The sequence below is a fragment of the Mugil cephalus genome, chromosome 6 (assembly GCF_022458985.1).
Source record: "Mugil cephalus isolate CIBA_MC_2020 chromosome 6, CIBA_Mcephalus_1.1, whole genome shotgun sequence".
Classification (NCBI taxonomy): Eukaryota; Metazoa; Chordata; class Actinopteri; order Mugiliformes; family Mugilidae; genus Mugil; species Mugil cephalus.
The window spans coordinates 9,878,171-9,892,458 of record NC_061775.1 but is presented as its reverse complement, the minus strand read 5'-3'; the positions used below and the strand labels follow the sequence as shown (position 1 = coordinate 9,892,458).

General features: G+C 45.1%; 2 protein-coding genes across 3 annotated transcripts; both read right to left on the bottom strand.

Moving 5' to 3' along the window:
* Positions 1-552: 552 nt before the first annotated feature.
* LOC125008849 (GTP-binding protein REM 2-like) lies at positions 553-6,599 on the bottom strand. Its single transcript, XM_047586180.1, has 6 exons — positions 6,478-6,599; positions 6,302-6,362; positions 4,778-5,087; positions 4,576-4,649; positions 2,790-2,967; positions 553-1,235 (listed from the first exon to the last, which is right to left on the bottom strand). Exons 2-6 carry the CDS (start codon positions 6,353-6,355, stop codon positions 943-945), a joined length of 909 nt encoding a protein of 302 aa, XP_047442136.1. The 5' UTR covers positions 6,356-6,362; positions 6,478-6,599; the 3' UTR covers positions 553-942.
* Positions 6,600-7,656: 1,057 nt separating this feature from the next.
* nrl (neural retina leucine zipper) lies at positions 7,657-14,003 on the bottom strand. Of its 2 annotated transcripts, none has more exons than XM_047586178.1 (5): positions 13,813-14,003; positions 11,008-11,823; positions 10,624-10,911; positions 9,503-9,718; positions 7,657-9,320 (listed from the first exon to the last, which is right to left on the bottom strand). In XM_047586178.1, the coding sequence occupies exons 2-5, from the start codon at positions 11,623-11,625 to the stop codon at positions 9,159-9,161; spliced, it is 1,284 nt and encodes a 427-aa protein (XP_047442134.1). In that variant the 5' UTR covers positions 11,626-11,823; positions 13,813-14,003; the 3' UTR covers positions 7,657-9,158. The 2 variants fall into 2 exon arrangements, with proteins under 2 accessions (XP_047442134.1, XP_047442135.1); XM_047586179.1 differs by having other exon boundaries at positions 10,633-10,911.
* Positions 14,004-14,288: the final 285 nt, after the last annotated feature.

Genomic DNA, 14,288 nt, shown 5'->3' with positions numbered 1-14,288 from the left:
TTTGTTCACGTGTGGGTGGCAGTGGGAGGATGGAAGTGCTGAAGGTAGAGTGCGCTACAGATGAGTGCACCGAGGTTGATATCTGATACAACCCTCTACATTTTAATATGGAGTGGAATTTTATGCATGAAATAAAATTTCACTGTCCCTCTCTCCCAGTTGATACGCTGCAGAAATAGTAGAGGCATAGTCACACGGCTGAAACGGACGTAATGTGTAAGTCTGAGTGACTCCAAGTTTCCTTGGCAACAGTAACGTGGCAACAATCGCTCTATATACAATAATCTGCCCCTTCTCTTATTGCCTGGCTGAGTCCCTGTAAGTCCAGTTTTTATCTTCCCGTCTGTCCTCGCCGGCCTTTGACAGTTTTACTGCTCTATATCACCATGGCTACTGCAGTAGCTCAGAATACATGAACACAATGTGAATCTTCAGCAGTCTAACACACTAATGAGTTATGCATATGTATGGTCATGACTCTCCCCGCATTGCATTGTTGTTATGATTACTGCTTTCCCCTTCAGGGTACTAAGTACACTGTGTCAACTTGGGTAATAACATCAATACGTTTTATTCTCCAGACTCAAAAAGGCATTTTATTTGCTCTCAAAGCTATGCGGGCGGCAATTAAGTATCACTACTACAGATTATTTACACGTTTTCTACAACAGTATTTCATTTTTTTCCTTTTTCCGTGTTGTGTACAAAATTTCACCTAATCTAATCAGTAAACATCATCACTAACTTTTGTTGTCACTGTGGCTGTTTCCCTCTGCTGGATGCGATGATCACCCCCCACCACCGTCCTGTTATTACTCCGGATCCTCCTCTCCCCTCCACTAATTGCTGTATCACTCCCTCTTCCTCTCTTTGTTGGTACACTACATTACTTACAGCTATCTCTGCTCACAACCTAACCATTAAACTCCTGCCGGTGGGTGATCACAGCGCCCCCAGGTCGTGGCACGAGCGAGACTTCTGCCTGAGGAACTTGCCCGCTTCTCGCTCCCGTGGGTAGCGGGGCACCAGGCTGGACAGGAAACGTTTGGCACGTGAGGTGATGCTTTCACGTTGGCCCCCTCCGCTCATGTCTTCCGCGCTGCTGCCCGGAGGCCAGGGGGGCTGGCCCCTGGCTAGTCGCACTGCGCAATCCAGAAGCTCTGGGGTACGGTGATCCAGGGAGGCAGAGATCTCCAGATACAGGCAGTTAAAGAGTGCGGCGCTCGACACGGCCTCTGAGGGAGGAGATGGAGAAGACAGGGACACGACCGTCACCGGTATGTTTATATTTAGCATGGAGGTGGTGTCATCTGCAGGAAAGTGAAGTCAGGTGAATAGTTGACAGGAGATGGGTGGGCAGGAAATGAGGGGAGACAGACTGAAGCATCACACCCGATCAGGCGTAACATTATGACCACTAGCCTAATACTGTACAAGCCTCCAAAACGGAGGGGAGGATGTTCCAGTGCATCCAACAGATACTTGATCATTTTGGGATGTAGTGAAAATTTTTCATGTTTTTTTGAATTGTTCCTAAAGTGTTTTTGTGTGTGTCCTTTGTCTGATCTCGGTGGGTGGTTCATGTCTAACTAACATCCAAACAAAGTGTCACAAGATGTTTTTTACTTCTCCTGTCAGTGGTTTTAATGTTATGGCCGATCTGGGTATATTTAGACATGAGGAAATATATAGTAATTTATAGTCCACTTTATTTCAGTCACCAACAGTCAACTTAATATTATAGATTAACTTCATAATGAACGCTGTCCACTTTGTTCAATGAGGACACCATATCTGTGATTCATCATTAAAAGCTTTCCCATTGTGCAAAGCAGACGAAGAAGAAATGGCTTGTAAGCTGCTGTGATGGTGGCAGATTGCCTGACTCAGTGTTTACTGAATAAAATGTGAGCAAGTCCGTGATGACAAGCAACAACTGTCAGCCACTGTAAACACGTGTGATAAGGAAAAGACAAGTCACATGTCACAGCAGAGCCTGACATAAGACTGGAATTTGTTTTCCCTTCTCGTCTGTAGCACTTGAATAGGTTAATGCTCCAGTTTCTGCTAACTGTAGGAGGAATATATATACATTTTTTAATTTTCCTATCTGTGTCTTTGCATGTTTCTTGATGTGTTATTAAGATCTGGGGGGATGGGGACATCAGCTCCTCTGCTGTGAGCCTCTGAAACCTATGGTTACCCTTCTCTGCGCAGGTCTGCAGAGTGATTCATGTATATATCTTCGGAGAAGCACAATTCATCCATTAGAAGGGAAGACGCTATCAGACAAAAACACCACAGCTAATATTCATTTCTCTCGAGTGAGGAGATATTTGTGTTCGCTCAAATTTACCTTGAGATTCATCATTCAGAATTAGTAGAAATTGTAGCAAACGTGATCAAGCCACACCCACGCAGTCCTGACAAAGCGGATTATCATAGGTTTCCCCTGTTGAAGCTTTAGTGATCAATAATAAATAATTGCTGATGCAATTATACATATACCCTATACAGGCTGAGTTAGAGCAGCAGTACTGCAGGAGTGGTGAGGACAGTACAGTCACAGCGAACGCTCCGCTGCGTTAACTGTAATGGTGACTCTCTTCATACTCCCACACTGCCACCAAGCATAACATTTACATTTACGTTAGTGTTTACTGACAGACAGAGATGAAAATGTCAACATCAGCCACGGAGGTGACAGGAACAACCGGGGGGGGGGAAGCCATAAAACATGTGAAAGAAATGGGCAACGTAGTGAAGATGTCAGTGGAGGTTAATATCACCTTGAGCGGTGACTTCACGCCTGCGAACGAGGTCAGACTTATTACCGACGAGGATAATGGGAGTTTGGGGCTGAGTCTCTCTCAGGAGGAGTCGGAGTTGGGCAGTGCGGTGAAAACTGCGCCTGTCAGTCACTGAAAACACCAGGACGCACACCTCGCACTGCAGAGCCGACAGGTCCTGAGGGAGGCAGACACACAGCGGTGTTACAGCTTGATGGTAAATTCAGTGAGTTAGAACAAACTCAAACACTTTGCAGAGCACTCAACTGTTAAAATACACCCAAACGTCTCAGGAGCACCAAGAGCGTCAAGTCGAACGTTTTATTGCGAAGGGACGCGGTGAATCCGTATCTTTTAGAAAAACTGAACGTGTTACTTTCTGTCGCGCTCATAAATATTGCAGTCGGAAACCTCACAATGTAGGACGATTGCTGAGGTGCTGCTTGAAGAAACAGCAGATAATTGAGGTCTTTATCTAAAATTGTGCGAAATGACTACTGTAGGTAACTGTGGCACACCACCAGTTCTTTGTGACACACACACACACACGCACACACACTAATCCTCTCGAAGCTGCAAAGAGACACCAACCTCCAAAAATAACATATTCCTGGGTGAATCCTCCGTTTAAAAATGTACTGCCTGCCTTTAGTTAGTGCTGCCACGGTCCATTAACTTTTCATTTGATTTTAATTAAGTCGACAACTGAGGACAAACCGAGAGCAACTTTTGCACTCTAACGACGTGATAACGCAATAACAACGTGTAATTTAATTCTGTATATGACTCTCACATTAAATATGGCCGAGCACAAAGAGTAACACATGAGAATCCTCACATCAAAAAAGACAGATTGTGTTGCGAGAGCGTGCCTTCTGTGTCTTCACACATCCACCTAAATCAGAAGCTTTAATGCAGTCATTTGGCACATCCGCTCAGTGGGCGACTCTCTCTCTCTCTCTCTCTCTCCCTCTTGCTTGCTTACATCCACACACAGATGCCTCTGAACCACACTCGAGGGAAAAGGAGAAAGTGTACAAAACAACCTGAGAGCGAGCTTTCCTCAGATGAACAGATGCAAATGCAGCAGATTCATTGTCCTCTTTTTGTCACACCTGAGCCTGGCATCCTTTTTTTTCCCATATAGTAATGCCACGTACAATAATAGTGCTAATAATAAAAGTGCTATATATGAAGCAGGCATCTGCTTATGTATTGTAGGTGCTGTAATTGTTTTAGTGTAGTGTAGTTTTGTGTGCTTCACCTCTTTCACTTGGCCCCCCTGATTTGTTATGATCACCAAGGCAGTGCACCCTATGCCCTCCTTGGTGGATGCTGAGAGGCTGAAGTTATGTTTGATTATACCTAAGCATTGATCGTGAATTTTCTCTTCACAGTCAGCTAGAAATCCAGACATTATTTCTGGTGTCCCAGCTAAACTACTTATACACTGAATAATTATGCTTCACAGCACACAAAGTTCTTAAAATAAGTTCTTGAAATATCTATCTATCTATCTATCTATCTATCTATCTATCTATCTATCTATCTATCTATCTATCTATCTATCTATCTGTCTGTCTGTCTGTCTGTCTATCTATCTATCTATCTATCTATCTATCTATCTATGTGCGTACTGTATATATACAATTAACTGGCTATATACTACCGTGAAACGGCAAAAAGCAGCCAAGCACTATGTATACAGCTGCAGGGAGGGCTCAGTGGCCTAATGAGGGAGCAGAGAGCAGGGAGAGTGGGAACGATGAAGTGTTGTTTGGCTCACCTGTCTCCAGTTGTCATAGATAATGATGGTGCTGTCCTCATCATCCACTGTGACTGTGCGCACATAACCCTCCCCTAAGGACAAGGAGAGCAGCAGTGAGGTCTCACATGGGAAATGGGTGCTGTGATTTATTTACTTGCAGCACACGGTGAAACAGCCCTACAGACCGCCACGCCACCGCTTTAAACGCGTGGCTTTGTACCGTCGGAATCCACCGACGCAGTCCTGTCCATGTCCCCGGCGAGGGCGATGGCCAGAGACGACTTCCCGACGCCGTTCTGCCCCAGCAGGGCGATCCTTAAGGGCCCGTCGTGTCTGCCCTCCAAAGCCACAGCCAGGGTGTCATCCATGGCAGGGCTGAAACTGATTGGTGAAGCAGAAGGTCCCGCTGCACCTGATGTCCAGTCGCAGTCATCATGGACGGCTTCTTCACGCCTGAGCTGGTGCTTAATTGGCAGAGGAGTACTTCCTCTGCGAACATTTGGGGTGCTGGACAGAGTCATACTGTCACACTGAAGGAGGAAGAAACATGGGTGGACAGTGTCATCATTATATAACATTTTAAAGCTGCCCTGTTTTCCAATAGGGTCTTTACAAAGCACATTCCCAGACTTGATCTGCAATAAGCATCTGATTTGACTATTCACTGCACCTACAGGGTGAGAATCCAAATATGTTCATTGTTAGTACATGATGCCAGTCAGACTTAAATAAATCATAAATTCAACGATTTCCATAACAAGAATAAAAAGCTCCTCAAACCACAGAAGACACCACAAGCACAGAGAAATGAATAAACAAATTAATATTACTTAGCAGTTACGAAACACCATGACAAATCACTGGGACTCCTGTCCCTTTGTCTCAGCTTTTTATTAGCAGGTCACAGAGCAAACAAATGTTCTTTTTTTTTCTTCTTAAAGTACATTAACCAATGAGCGCCAAACAGATGATTGAATGAAAAGAATAAAAAATAAAAATCAAATTAATAATATTAATTTCGGAAGTTCGGTCTGTTTCTACACAAAAACAAAGATGGCCGCCCTACCTGGACAGAAAACTACAACTAATTTATTACTTACTCTCCTGGGGGACGCTGTTTCTAGCTTTACTACAGAGGTAGGTTGTTATTCATTTGCTAGGTTTTCAAAAAGTATCCTACTTTTACAAAAAATTAAAATATGCCAACAAGATAAAATAAAAACAAAAACGCTGTTAGCGCGACAACATTTATGCTAATTAATAACGGGAACAAGCTAATGCTAGCTAGTTACTATCCTTATGACATTTGTTTGGCCATTAATAGCTAAATATTGCGCTGTTTCTGTGCCTTTTCCGAATAAAAACAATAATTTTTCCTCAATTATTAAACAGTTCGGATAAGTGAGACAAAAAAGCTCCATGAAAAACCAAGAGCATTTGGCGAAAATACGCTTTAAAGTTCTGCATAAAGAAACCGCTGCGAGGGTCTATTATGATGCCACATTTTAAATAAAATGACTGACTCTGCTGTCATTGTATAAAAATACATTATTACACCCTCTCACAACTTTGACGCTAAGGAACTCAACAACATCAACCCTGCACCACCCCCTTCCTACAACACACACACACGCACTCTGCACGGATATCAAACATCGTCGCATCTAATAACATCACATCATTACTCCACATCCCAGTGGCTGGTTACAAAAATACTGTTCACTGGAGCTCTACAGCGCCCTACCTTAGTCGCATTGTCCTCGTTGTTGAGCCTGTCTTGGGGCACATCTGTCGGCATCTGCAAACTGAAATCAAGCGATCGGGAATAAAGAGGCCAAAAGACACAGAGAAGACCCGTCCTCACACCCCCCCTCATCCCACTCACTTCATGAACCCAAGCAGCCCGGTGTGGTATCTCACCTGTCAGGTGGCTATCGGCCGCTACAAAGTAAGCACGGTGTGTTTCTTTCGCCCTCTCTTCCCTCCCTCGCGTGCTCTCTACCTCTCTCACTCACCCAGTTTACGTCTCTCACAGTCTCCCCCTCCCTCCTTCCCTCCCTCCCTCCCTCCCTCCCTCCTTCTCTTTCTCTCTCTCTCTAGCCTGCCTCTCTTTCCTCAGGTTAGGGCCCAGGTCCAGTTCTGCAGTCAGCACCGTCATTCATCACCGCTCTCTCGGTCCACTCTTGACTGCTGTGACTCGCTGACTTGTCGCCTAAATCCTTCTTCAGGTCTCGACTTTCTGCAAAAGGAGAGATGGGAACGGACACAACGAGGACTCCCTCCCGCGCTGTGAGTGTTTGCTGCAGGTGCATGCAGCTCAGTGATGAAGGTGGAGCGGTGATGCAGGCGGACGGGGTGCAGTTCTGTGGGAAGATGCTCTGTGTCACGAATCTCTCATTGACCTCTGGAAGATAGAGGCGATGCCGCAAGTGGCCTCTAGGTGTCGCCACAGTACAGGCGTTCTCACTAATTGGCTTTGTATGCGTAAACGCGTGTATCCTTAGGGTATATATGCTTAGAATGTGTCATTGGGGTATTCCTGATATAGAAAAGAGGTGTGGCCACCTGCCTACCTGCTTACCAGGTCTGCTACTCTCTCCTGTTTTCATTTGTGTCCCCGTTGAAGACACACATGACTTTTTCATGTGCTGACACATTTGCATTTTATTAAATCAAGTATTTTCTATTCCCACCCCCGATCCAAGGAGTGTATTTGGTCATGTTTTCTGTCAGAATGTGAGTGTGGCCATGAGCAGTGGTGCGTCCCTCCCCGCACAAAGCCACAATAGACTCCGGCAGTGTGCAGCCAGGGCGCTATTATAGCCCTAATCCTGCTCCTATTATACAGGCCAGAGAGAGAGCGAGAGACACAGAGAGGGAGGTAGAGCTGAAGATGAGGTCATCCCAAACAGCACACACCCAGGGTCAGTGGCTCGCTATAGAGGGACAGAGATAAAGAAAGGGATGGGGCAGAGCATTGCGCTGCAGAGAAAAGGCCCGCAAAGAGACTGAAAGTGGGAGATGCTCAGATAGGTGAATGGAGAGGAGACGAGGTTAAAACCTGGGAGCAAGGCGAACAAAGACACAGTGGCATGTGACAACCGTGGTAGAGTACTTTGTTTATTTCATGTGCATATGAAACCACACTACAACAGGAGCAGGAAACCATCGTAATGGCCATCATGTTTTTTGGTAATATTGTTAATCCTAACCACAGTCGGATAAAAGAATAAACTGTAGGAAAGTAAAAATACACGCTAATAGAATAAAACCAGTAAAATAATTGGAATCAGTACATAAATAAACAATAAATACTGAATAAATAGGAGAATAAATAAAAGAACAATTTATGTAACCTACACCCAAACAAAGTAAATTGCTCTAATGCATGAACCCTGGCAATAATTTCATGGGACAGTTAAGAAGGTGTCTCCATGAAGAGATTTTTTGCTTCTTTTTTTTTTTTTTTTTTTAAATTTATTTTATTTTTTTTAAATCCCTGCACCGTTAATTTTCTGTTGCATTGGTAGCCCACAGTTCCCGAGTCCAGAGTGGCCAGCTCTGTGGTGCCGCATGCTGCATTAATATGGTGATTGTTATACAGACGTATTCGATCTGCCAGAAAAATAGTCTGGAGGACTGGACCCAACCACGCAAATCATGCCACACTCTTGCGATGAGCTTCTTCGCCTCTTTCACCATTTTGCAGTAGTTAAGCACACTATCACATCTCTGTATGTCAAAACTCATTCTCGAGAGCAAACAGCAAGTCTATTCTGTCTCTGTTAATGGCTGAAGGTGGCCATTTTTCAACTAGCAAAAAAGTACTTTTATTTTTGCTAAAACACAAGAGCAATGTCCCCGCTATTTATTTAGCACAATCACTGGAAGATCCCCATGAAAGGTATCCTTGTACATTCTTTTATCTATGATTATTCATCTTACAAAGAATAACAAGTCTTGGTGAGCTTAAACACTTTGATAGGCAACTGTGAAACATTATCTGGCAAAAAACTTGCCATTGATACTTTATCCAAGCCCATACCACTCCACATCCAGCACCACTGCACTACTCAGACCTCTGCAGCTTTAGCAGCATATTGTAAAAAAAAAAAAAAAAAAAAAAACTACAGTGAGCCTCAAACACTCGTTTAGAGAGTACATTGCAGATATATAGTATTGCATAGATAGCAGCAGCGTCAAGGACTATGGGAGTTTTATTGCAAGATAAAGCATTTTTCAATCCATTTTCATAGTTTGTCAACTGTTGTAGTGGTGTCACAAGCAGAAGAGCTCTCAGACAGTACTTCTGTGCAACTATCATTCACAGTAAAGTAGATCTGAGTCCATGAAGCAGCCTAGGGCTGAGTCTAACCCTATGAATTAACAGTCAGTAACCCTTTAATTGTTAAGGGTGGTTTTCACAGTTGTGTATCCTCAAAAAAAAAAAAACAGCCTGCCACTGTCTCTCTTCCACTTTCTCCCTTAAGCACAAACACACAAGTACACATTCCGTTTTCATCCCCAAGTCTGATTACTTATCACTGATTGTTCCATATTGGCTGGTCTTGGTTTTCTCCTGCCCCCCCCGTGGATGAAACTCAGAGGAAGTAGTCGGGGGGCGGAGAAGGTGGGTTGCTAGTGCGGGTCTGTGGGGCGTCTCCGCCGGTGCTGTGGTTGGCGCTGAGCAGCTTCTCGTAGCGAGCCTTGTACGTGTCTCTCTCCCTCAGCACTCGAGTCAGCTCACACTGTAGCTGTTCCAACTGAGGGGAGGTGGAAAAAAGACGAGATTATTTATTAGTTGTCTTTATGTTTTTGACTTATTCTCTCAGGAGCACACTTTTGCTTTGGGTTTTCAAATGAAAGATGGTTTAGTGCTGGTGTGCGATGAAGGGCATGGACGGAAGAAGGACAAACCAGACTTATCGAGTGCAAGCGTGTGTACCTGTTGCGTGAGCACGTGCTTCTCCGACTCCAGAGCGTGGCGGTGCTGCAGGCGCTTGTAGCGGCAGGACTGGGCGTAGCCGCGGTTCTTCAGCGTGCGCCGCTTCTGCTTCAGGCGGACCACCTCGTCCTTGCTCACGCCGCGCAGGTGTCGGTTCAGCTCGCGCACCGACAGGCTCACCAGCTGCTCGTCAGAGAAACGCTCGTTCACCCCGCACTGCCGAGCAAGTGGAGAAAACACACAGGGAGAATATGCTGTTCCTCAGCATTAATTGGCAACGGGACACGTGCTGTAAATGATTGGAGTCCGTACACTTAGAGGGGTGCGAAGTGGATTTGTCTTATGTATGTAACTGTGAGATGACTGGTGCACATACGATGTGTCAAACTCAGTGTGTGTGTGTGTGTGTGTGTGTGTGAACACGCCTGTCAGGGGGCACATTTGGGCACCACATGTCCATAATCTGTCATGTAATCTGACTAAGTGTGGATGACAGTTATCAGGATTACGCACAGCAATAATAGCAGATATTATAATAAGCTCACGCTGTGCTCCATATAGAGATCCTCTCAAGCATCTTGATCAACACAACACACATTACAGTTACAAGTTTATTTACCTCCAGCAGAGGGTGAACATGACGGAGTTATTATGAACATACTGTGGTGTTTATGTGAAAACTATATCTCCTCCTGTATAAACACATAATGGATCACAATATAATAAATATATATATATTTATAATAAAATAATATACAAAGTAAAATATATATATTCACATGAGAGGTTGTAATTGTTGACAAATGAAAGTGTTAGTGCAGTGTAATGCACTTTGCAGCCTCAACGACAAGGATTTAACTCATTCTTGCCACGAAGGGAGTGATTCTTTAAGTGATACCTCAGATAGACGCAAACATTAATAACCGTGTTCTAATGTCCTAATCCTAATCCCTCACTGTACGATCCCACTCTCCTTCAGCCCAGCCCTCAGAGCAGCGAGTGCTAAAGTCTCCCCGCTGCCCTCACATCCGGAAACTTCCCGTGCTTTATTGATTGAACGCTTCCTGCCGAGCGTCATCATCATAATGAGCCCGTCTCATCCGATCCAGATTGATGTGTACCTGACTGACTTGTGGGTGGTGGTGGTGGTGGTGGTTGCCGTGCATGGAGTGATGGTGGTGATGCTGGTGGTGGTGATGCTGGTGGTGGTGAAGGCGGCCCTGGGGGCTCAGGGGCTGCGGGTAGGGGGCGGAGGTAGGGGCGGCGTTGGGGAGCGAGGGAGGCGCAGACGACAGGAAGACGAGCGGGCGGTGGCACATGTCCGCCGCCTTGGCGCAGGAGATGTCGCCTCCGCTGTCGCTGCCGGAGTCTCCCAGGTTGCTGCTCGAACTCTGAGAGAGACCTGGGAACTAAAGAGAGGAGGGCCAGGGGAGGAGATGAAGTCAGCTTTTTCATGACTGCATGTTAAAGAGCAAAGAATAATCACGTTAGGTAGAAAAAATAACCTGTGAGCTGACAGCTGCAGCGGCCGAATTCAACAAAGCCTCCACCGCATCCTCACAGCCCAGAAAGCCATTCACCGGCCCTCTGTCTCTGTCCCCTCGCTCCGGCACGCCTCCCAGGGCTCCCAGCAGAGTGGCGGGCCCCGTCACCTCGCCTCCGAACTGCTGCTGTAGCGCCGCCAGCCAGATCAGGTCCTCCAACGAGGCTGGCGTGGGACCCTGGGGGCCGCCGTGGGCCGGGCTGCCCTCCACGTTCCCCTGAGAGCCAGAGCTGATGCTGGAGGTGAAGCTGTTGGATATGGAGAGGGGGAAGGAAATGGAGGAGGAGGACGATGAGAGGGAAGAAGAGCCCGAAGGCGGCGGGTGGGCGTCGCTGAGCGTCGGCGAGGGCGGCAGCGAGTTGTAAGGGCTGGAGCTCAAACTGGAGTCCTGCGGAGGGTGGCTGGTGTACGGCGAGCTGGAGGGGTCTTGGGGGAGGCCAGATTTGGGGTACGCGCATGGAGTCGGGAGCAGAGGAGTGTCAGATTTCACCTCAAACTTGAGGAGGTCAAAGTCATTCAGGTACTCCATGGCCAAGGGGCTGGGGGGGAGAGAAGGCATGGGGAGGGAAGGTGAGGTCATGATGTCTGCTGCTGCTGCTGCTGCTGGTCTGAGCTTCTGCAGGGTTCTCTGTATGTCAGGATTGTCGCACAGTCCAGTCTTCTGCCTCAGTGCAGCTCATAGACAGCAGCAGTAGTGGTGTTGGGAAGTCGACTGGTTGGCGAGTTTCCTCTGTGAGACACTGTACGTCCCCTTGTCCTTGTCTCTGTTGCTTTAGTCCTGAAGAAATAAAGAAATGGAAAGAGACAAAGGGTTGCAAGAAAGGAGTGGTCAAATCAGTCAACTGAAAGCACTTTTCATTAATAAACATATGTACCATATAAAAGCAAGGCACCTTTTAAATGGATTATAGGCTATAACACATAGTTTTATCAATTGCTATTAGTAAAACACTCCATAGATTTGTCACATTGTCAGAATCTCGGTAAAGACTTGCAAAAAATAATAATTAATCCAGCAGAACCTGAGAAATGTGTTTCTTTCTTTCCACAGATTCTTCCTTCTTCCCTGTGTGTGTGTCATCATAAACAACGCATCATCACATCCAAAAGGTTAGTATGTGATCTGGGTGTGTTGGTCCATTGTAACCTTAAGCCCTCAGCCTCACGCACAGACGAGGAGCACGACGCAGAGTCGCATGTTTCTGACTTACAGTTTTTGGGCTGGAATAGTTTTATCACCTTGTTGCTCGTCACTCTGTTGCCGCAACTATTTTATACATACGCAGTTTTTCTCTCCAGTTGACTCACATTAACTGTTTGTCCCCCCACCCCCTCAAATCCAGTCATTACCAGCATAGTGACACTTAATTATGTCAGGTCAACTTGGCCTAAAAATGGCTTCTAACTGATCTGTCAATCATTAGTAAATGAAATTATTTGTGAGTATTTTCACAAGTATTTTCAGTTTATATGTAGTTTATATATATATATATTTCTCTCTACATATACAGATAAAATGCAAGATACAAGATAGATAGATAAGTATACACACATATGTACATTTATTTAGCTATTTTACAAACAGTTGTAATATGGAGTTAGACTGTGTGAGCTATAGGCCCTGTTTGTGTGTTATATTAAGACACTAATCTGCAGCGCACCCCTCTGCCTCCCATCTTAATACACACACACGTATAGGACTATATGCGCTCGCACACTCACATACACGTGCATGTTTACTGACACATGCTACAGCCCAGAGAGTGTATTCGCTGTGTGAACTCCACTAAATCCTCACCATGAGAAACGCTTGTGCAATTTTATCATTTCACTTTGCTTAAAAATTAAAAACATTTCATCACTACACGGCCTAAATTAAGTTATTCTGTAAAAGATGCAGTCAAAAGTTTTTGCACCTCCATACTCTGACTCTTTGTAGAAATATTCGCAAGTTATCGTCCTGATTTGAAGCACGGCACAGATATAATGCTGTTCCTCTAGAAACATCTGCCCACTGGACCCAGAACCAACTGAAGCATGAGAATTCAGAGGCGTTAATCATTTTTGACAGAAAGATCCACAAGTCTCAGAGACCAAATCCAATTATCAAGAGGTTCAGACTTTAATCCAGACCCCAAGACTTTCTAAAATGAATCGGAACACATTTTTATACGCCTGAAACGTTTTACTGTTGATTTCACAGAGTGACATAATCAATGTTAGAACGCTTTGTGTTTTTTTAGTGCGATCAAAAAGATCAAAAACTTTAAATTTGCATGAAGTTAAAATAAAGTATCACCGACGGATTTTTTTTCTTTATAAATAACTTAAAGATTGACAAGCTAAAACATTTCGACACGTCTGAAGAGACTGAAACCGCCACGTATCTCTTTACGCTATCAGTGAAAAGTTTTCAGCATATGCTACATCACAAAGCTGTCTCCTCTCATCCACAAATTACAGGCTGTCAGATATCAAACTTATCGTGATTAAAATGAACAGCTAATTAAAAAAATGCACCTTTGACTGGTTCCTGTGCTACACAGCTCATTAGTTTTGCCCCCCCGTGGCTCAAAATGGATTGTAAAAGAAAGCAAACAGTGACAGGGCTCCATGGAGGCCTCAGTCTGGCTCTGGACCAGAGTCACGGCCAAAAAACACGCACACGAGAGAGAAAAAAAAAAAAAAAAAAAAGTCGAATGAATGCGAGCAGGGTTAAAGGCCCGACATGAGAGACTGACGGTCAAAGTGAATGAAATGATCTTACCGTGGGTCATAGAGATGAAGGATGGTTACGAGCTGGTTTCAACATCCCCACCAAACACACACACGCACACAAAAATAATCGACTGACTGGTTGACTGACACGTTTGGAAAGAGACACAGAGGAAACACAGAGTGTATGTACGTATATGTGTGTGTGTGTGTGTGTGTGCGCATGTGAGTGTGTATAGCACTCTGTCACTGACTGCCACTGCCCCCTTTCTTTCTTTCCCCTCTGCTGCAAATCCCTGTTTGCAACAATCCCCTCCTCTCTCTCTCTCTCTCTCTCGCTCTCGCTCTCTCATCTCTTGCTCTCTCTCTCTCTCTCTCTCTCTCTCTCTCTGCCCCCTCATCCCTCTATTCTGGTTCACAGACATGTTCAAACTCTCTGGCGTTGTCTCTCACTGATTCTTTCCTTCTCTTCTTTCCGTTCCTCTGTTGTCGTTTTCTTTCTTTATTTCTCCACCGTCTCTCTCCCGA

Coding starts and splice junctions, on each gene's coding strand:
- LOC125008849 (XM_047586180.1), bottom strand. CDS start 6,355: ATGCCGACAGATGTGCCCCAAGACAGGCTCAACAACGAGGACAATGCG. Junction 2,968..4,575: donor TCTATGACAACTGGAGACAG/GTGAGCCAAACA, acceptor TGCCTCCCTCAG/GACCTGTCGGCTCTGCAGTG. Junction 1,236..2,789: donor GCGTGAAGTCACCGCTCAAG/GTGATATTAACC, acceptor CTCCTCCCTCAG/AGGCCGTGTCGAGCGCCGCA.
- nrl (XM_047586178.1), bottom strand. CDS start 11,625: ATGACCTCACCTTCCCTCCCCATGCCTTCTCTCCCCCCCAGCCCCTTG. Junction 9,719..10,623: donor ACCACCCACAAGTCAGTCAG/GTACACATCAAT, acceptor CTTGCTCGGCAG/TGCGGGGTGAACGAGCGTTT. Junction 9,321..9,502: donor AGCACGTGCTCACGCAACAG/GTACACACGCTT, acceptor ACCTCCCCTCAG/TTGGAACAGCTACAGTGTGA.